This window comes from Frankliniella occidentalis, unplaced genomic scaffold (genome assembly GCF_000697945.3).
Source record: "Frankliniella occidentalis isolate FOCC.00 unplaced genomic scaffold, Focc_3.1 Scaffold42, whole genome shotgun sequence".
Taxonomy (NCBI): domain Eukaryota; kingdom Metazoa; phylum Arthropoda; class Insecta; order Thysanoptera; family Thripidae; genus Frankliniella; species Frankliniella occidentalis.
In genome coordinates, this window is record NW_026267172.1 from 572,437 (window position 1) to 578,281 (window position 5,845).

A 5,845-nucleotide genomic window follows, 5' to 3' on the forward strand; every position below is an offset into this window, starting at 1 on the left:
CTCAGAGCGAGAACCGCTCAGTCTGCCGAGGCGTTTCGACAACCGCTCAGTCTCTCGAGGCGCTACGACAACCGCTCAGTCTGCCGAGGCGCTGACAACCGCTCAGTATAATAGGCTTTCCTTCGGCTTTCCTGCAGCGGTTGAGCGGTTGTCAGTGCCTCAGCAGACTGAGCGGTTGTCGTAGCGCCTCGAGAGACTGAGCGGTTGTCGTAGCTCCTCGAGTGACTGAGCGGTTCTCGCTCTGAGGTATCGTACTGTCAACAGTTCGAGTTTCGCTCACTCGCCCACGCGGCCCTTAGCGGGTGTTTGATACTCCATGCCCGATTAATTAAATTAATGCTGAGTGCAACTCCTATTTTGCGTCGCTTTGCGCTCAATTATAGTATAATTATAATCGATCACATTTTTTTCCGCCCTGATCTGTTTGTTTTGAGTTTTGTTTTGGAAAATGAGCACTCGGCACAGTTATTTTTGTTTGTTTTTCCAGGAGGTGAGTGTTGGATGACTGGATTTGAGTACATGTCACCATGATGTGGATGTGTAAGTTTTCTTTTCAAATCGTTCCTGGAGTGATGGTGTGCGATATATTTGTGCCATGGTGTGTTTTTAATGAAGTGATTACCTGAATTTTCATTTTAGCAAGTGTTACGTATGTGCTGTTGAATGAGTATTTTAGTATTTTCGTAGAAACCTTTTTGCGGTTGTGTTATATGTACATTTTAGTATCATACTTTTACCAATGGTAACTAGTCACGAAGTGAAAAGAATATTTAGGTTTGGTTAGAATAACGATATATTTTCATGCGTATGGCCGTGACCCGCGATTAAGCCCAGGTTCTCTACCTAAACATGGCAAAATTACGAACACACATTCGTTCCATTATTCTGCTTTCATATAACCATCACGCCTTGAATGACGAGCTTGAGCCTACACTTAAAAGTTGCTGATCTTGGGTTTCGCATTGCGAATCGCCACCCATCGCTCCTCGTTTACAGCTTCAAGACACTAAAAAATTCATGTGCTTCTAATATTTCGACTCCGATATAAATGTAATGGTTAGATCCCACTTTAGAATTGATTCATATTTGATAGTGCTCAATGGTTTCTTCTTGACTGTTATATTTCTTGAGTTTGTTGTCTTTCTCCTTTGTAAGTGGTTTCAGGGTTATCTTGTGTGGGTGTGTGGCAATGGTTGTGGTTGTATGGGCCTGTAGGTGTTTGTAGAGAATGTGAGTTGCGTAAGTTATGTGTATGTGTGAGTTTTAAGTGTGCGCTGAGCGTTGAACCTTACCTGCTGACAGAATGATCTCCTTGGAGGCGGTCACTCTCACCATCCTGGCTCCCTTTCCCCTACCCTGTTGGTACTCGACTTGCAGGGCTGTGGGCTTGCAATCATGGTCATCCTGTAAGTTTCAAAAAGTATTATGTCACACTTTTGCTGGGTCGCCATTAAAGTTTGCAAACCTGACAACTTTCTCGTCGATTTGGAATTGTTCTCGACATCGGTCGGCTCTTTGACTTAAATTTTACAACATGCGCACCTGGTGCTCCTTGGTGCAGTGCTTCTTGACGCCGAACAGGATCCGGGTGACGTGCGCCTGGGTGCGCACCACCAGGTTAGGACGCTTGCGACGCACGGGCCTCACGAAGGCCCCGTTGGTCGACAGGCGCTCGCCGTGCTGCGACGTTGTCTGCAGGTGCATGACCCCAACCTGTGTGTGGTCACGTCATAGTGCGTTAGGTAGTTGCTTCTGTTACTTTTTTCTGTTTTTTGTCGTTATGGTTTTTCATACAGCTTATGGTATCGACAGTAGTGAACTTTCTCCTACAATGCAAGCACCACACACACGTGGTAAAGAGGACCCCCTCCTTCTCCTCTACCTGGAATAATAACGCAATTGCGTTGCTTGCATAAGGTTTTCATCTGTGCACGATGACACGCTAATCGTGTTGCTGTGTGCGGTCATGATGATACAACCCCGACATTTAAGTTTACGGTCAGAACCTTTTTTCCTTAGTTTTCAAGAGTATTATCAGGATCCACTTCTTTTTGCAAAAATAAATATCGGAAAATTGTTGTATTTTTAAACATTCGGGACATGTATATGCATACTTCAAAGTCAGATCCGAAAAAAATGAGAGTATTTTTTTCAGGCTCTAGAATTTTTGGAGATGATGTTCTAAAAAGAGAAACGGACGAGATGGTTTTCTAAATTTTCGTTTTTTAATAGGCACTAAAACATCTCAAAGATGTAGCTGAAAAATGGGACCTGCTGACGCTGAGCACCACCATCCCTTACATACCTTGTAATAATTCTTATATTTCTGTAAGATTTTTCTTTTTGCAGTATTTAGACCTTTGGGTTTAATTTTCCTTTTTTGTTAGGTGTTTACACTTTTATTGCCGATACTAGTCCCTCTTTTTTTCCCTCTCACATTACCTGGGTGTCGTCGTTGAGGTCCTGCTCCTGGTAGCCGAGGTGCCGCCAGCCCTCGATGAAGAGGGGCACGTTGGGGTCGGTGTAAGGGAAGCGCTCGACCGTCTGCGGCCCGTGCTTGCCGTGGAACTCTGGGCTCTCCTCCAGGATGTCGTGGTCCTCGTTGCGCTCCGACTTGCGGAAGTACGGCAGCACCTCGCCGTAGCCCCAGCCCTCGTTGCCCATGGCCTCCCACTCGTCGTAGTCCTCCGGGTGGCCGCGCATGTAGATCATGTAGTTGATGGTGGAGGAGCCGCCCATGACCTTGCCGCGCGCCCAGTAGCAGCCGCCGTCCTTCCTGGACCGGCAGGCGTGGTGCTCGGGCTGCGTGCGGTAGTTCCAGTCGATGGAGGAGCCCTGCAGCAGCGGCGCCAGCCCGGGCACCTCGGCCACCTCGGGCTCCTCGTCGCCGGCCTCGAGCAGCAGCACCTAGGCAGCGCGCTTTATACAGGATGGCCGTTTGTTGGAGCAAATAGGTGAGCTTGTCGGGGCACAGGAGTACGGCTGGGTCGCGAGGGGCCTAAGGAACGCGCCTAGGTAAGCTTCGATAGACAAACTCGGCTGCGCGACTGCATGTTGTGGCGCCATTTTACCTATTCGCTCAAACGGGGCAAAACTTGCACCCTCAATGTGCGCAAAAAGCATGGCATTGCTTCAGGGTCCGATTCCAATTGCCCAGAGATTGCCAAAGATTATCTCCGAATTAGTGGGTGTACACTAGATTGCTGGAGTTGTGGACCGCTCGGGCAAAACGGCCGCCCCCTAAATTTCTTTCCGTCGAAGTATTTCGCCCGTCATTTGTAAAACGCAAGCGAAAAGTACAAATTTCTAATTGAAAAATTTTGTTACTACTTTGGGGGCTTATGGAACTTGTAAAGCTCTTCGGCGAAGTAAAATATTATCTGAATTTCAAAATATCACCCGCGTTTAAAAACTGGGTACAGGCTTTTCCGTGCCAAATGACATTTTCAATTTCCCAAAACCTCTCTGCAGCATACTTACGTTCCAGTGGTGCACCTCGGACAGGCGGCGCGCCAGCACGCAGCCCGCCGACCCGGCGCCTATGATGATGAAGTCAAACTCCTCCTCCTGCGGCTGAGCGTCCCAGGGCAGGTGGATGTCGGACAGCCCGAGGCTCAGCACGCTGGGCTCCTGCAGCGGCATGCTGAGCTGCACGAAGCTGTCCGCCAGGCTCATGCGGTCGTCGTCCCGCGACCAGCTCAGCATCTCGGCGACCAGCGCCAGGAACATGAAGGCCGAGCTGCCGCACGAGGAGACCTGCGCGCCCTCGCTGCACAGCGACGCCAGGTCGGCCGGCACCCACGACATCCTGAACAGGGGTTGTGCAGTCAGCAAACTGGAATTGTCCTCGACTCTCGCCTATAAGAACCCTTCGCTTATAGAAGGAAACGTAATTCTCTAATTGTTTAATGTAATCGAACAAAGCCAATACTGATTTTCATGGTTAGAAATGTATCGTCACTGAGTAACATAAATACTTTCGCGGTCGCGCGTATCGTGCAGAATCTAATGTGGAGATGAAGCGAATTCCATAGCAGCACTGCAAATGGGTTGGCGTCTTACGACGCCAAAATATTGGCGTCCTCTAAAGAACGCCAAATTTTGGCGTCATAAGACACCAATTCTTAGCGTCCAGTAAGAGAACGCCAAAATTTGGCGTCTTTTAGGGTTTGGCGTCATAAGACGCCAATGTTTTTGCGTCAAAAGACGCCAGCCTATTTACAGTGAGTCACTGAATCTTGCAATCATCGACATTATCGCCACTTTCACTCTAAATGTAAAGGGACAATTTTGTCCGTAGATTTGCAACGATTTCGTGCACATCCAGAAAGGATGCAATTTTGTTCCTAAAACTAGACAAATTGTGTGAAACTTCACACAATTTGTCCAATTAAGGGAACAAAATTGCATCCTTTCTGGATGTGCACGAAATCGTTGCAAATCTACGGACAAAATTGTCCCTTGACATTTAGAGTGAATTCAGAGACTAGAAGACCGGTTGTTGGAGTTCGATTGGACCAAAACTGTGGAGTTGGCGACAGTCTATTGAAAGTAGCCTACCCCGAGTTGGGGGTAAGGCGCTATGAAAAAAAATCAGTACGAGCCTAAGAGTATATTAGAGAGATTTTTTTTTTAGAATTCGGTCATTTATTTATTAAATGTCAATGTTTGAGAGTACGCCGTTACGAATGAGCACACTCATAAATAAAGTAGTCGGTTGCGGCTCACGGCAGCAGCCCCCAGCCCCGTGGAGGTAGCCGACCCATTCGACGGCCGCCCGTGAAGTTGGCAACCCATCCTGCTCTTGAGCTGCTGCATTGCTCCGCACAGCCGGAGTGAAGGTGATCTCAGATTCTCAAGTACACTCTATCGGCAGTGGCGGAAGATGCCTCTCCGATCGGTGGGCAGTAAGCAAACATTTTGTTGCTAGTTTAAGGTACACAAAGAAGTTCCTTTACGTTTAGAGTGTAAATACCTTAAATTTCACCAAAACATTTAAGATAAAATCTGGGAGCAGTTTCGACTAAGGCCCTTCCTTACTGTTTGGCAACAAATATCCGAACTGTGCAAACGAATTTTGTTTGGTAGGGCATTTAACGCAAGGTGAGTGGACGAAAGATATTCTGGAACGAATAATTCTGTTTCGAAAATAATCCAAATTTCAGGAATCAAAATTTTGGACGCATATATACGTTGATTTGAACATGTGCATTCATTTGTACAAAAATCTTCCAATTTTGAACAGAAATTTGTTCAGAACGAAACGTATGTTTGAACTTAGCAAAGACGTGCGCTCAAAAACATACGAATACATAGCGCGCACATTTTGAAGGGGGTGAAGTGGTGCGTGGGCCCGCGAGGTAGGCAACCCAACCTTCTCTCCGCTCATGCGCTGCTTGCAGGCTGCAGGGAGGGTGGCGGGCGTGGCTCCACATAGCTCAACTGCCACTATCGTGAGTTGATTTCGCCTGTTTCGGACGCCGACTCCCGGACCGAGACAACTACTAGTGCCTTACACTTTACGATTCAAGGTCCCAAGTGAGCCGGGTGCACTAGTCTTGCGACATGTCCGCAACAAGCCACCACATGGCATGGGTGTTTAACGCCGACCTGAAAAGTGGACACCGATTGGCTTCAAGCAGCTGCACCTGGCTGCACCCTTCTCTGCACCGAGCTGCGCACTGGCGGTCGTTGCCGAAGGTGCCATGACAAGGCGGTTATAGTTTTCGGCAGCGCGCCGTCAGAATTGCGCAAAATTGGTTGTCCCCCCCCCTCTCCTCTCCTTCTCCTCTCTCTCTCTCTCTCTCTCTCTCTCTCTCTCTCTCTCTCTCTCTCTCTCTCTCTC

At 48.1% G+C, this 5,845-nt stretch overlaps 2 protein-coding genes across 2 annotated transcripts in view; one reads left to right on the forward strand and one right to left on the reverse strand.

The window, feature by feature from the left end:
- LOC113214223 (flotillin-2) overlaps nucleotides 1–5,845 on the forward strand; it is a 203,807-nt gene that overhangs the window by 145,806 nt on the left and 52,156 nt on the right. The gene's annotated exons all lie outside the window — the stretch shown is intronic.
- LOC113214230 (glucose dehydrogenase [FAD, quinone]-like) overlaps nucleotides 1–5,845 on the reverse strand; it is a 12,282-nt gene that overhangs the window by 4,136 nt on the left and 2,301 nt on the right. Inside the window, exons 2-5 of the mRNA XM_052266729.1 lie at nucleotides 3,481–3,808; nucleotides 2,443–2,907; nucleotides 1,543–1,713; nucleotides 1,293–1,404 (exon numbers count right to left, since the gene is read on the reverse strand). Coding sequence (XP_052122689.1) covers nucleotides 1,293–1,404; nucleotides 1,543–1,713; nucleotides 2,443–2,907; nucleotides 3,481–3,807 — 1,075 coding nt within the window. The 5' untranslated portion in view covers nucleotide 3,808. The remainder of the gene's footprint in view (nucleotides 1–1,292; nucleotides 1,405–1,542; nucleotides 1,714–2,442; nucleotides 2,908–3,480; nucleotides 3,809–5,845) is intronic.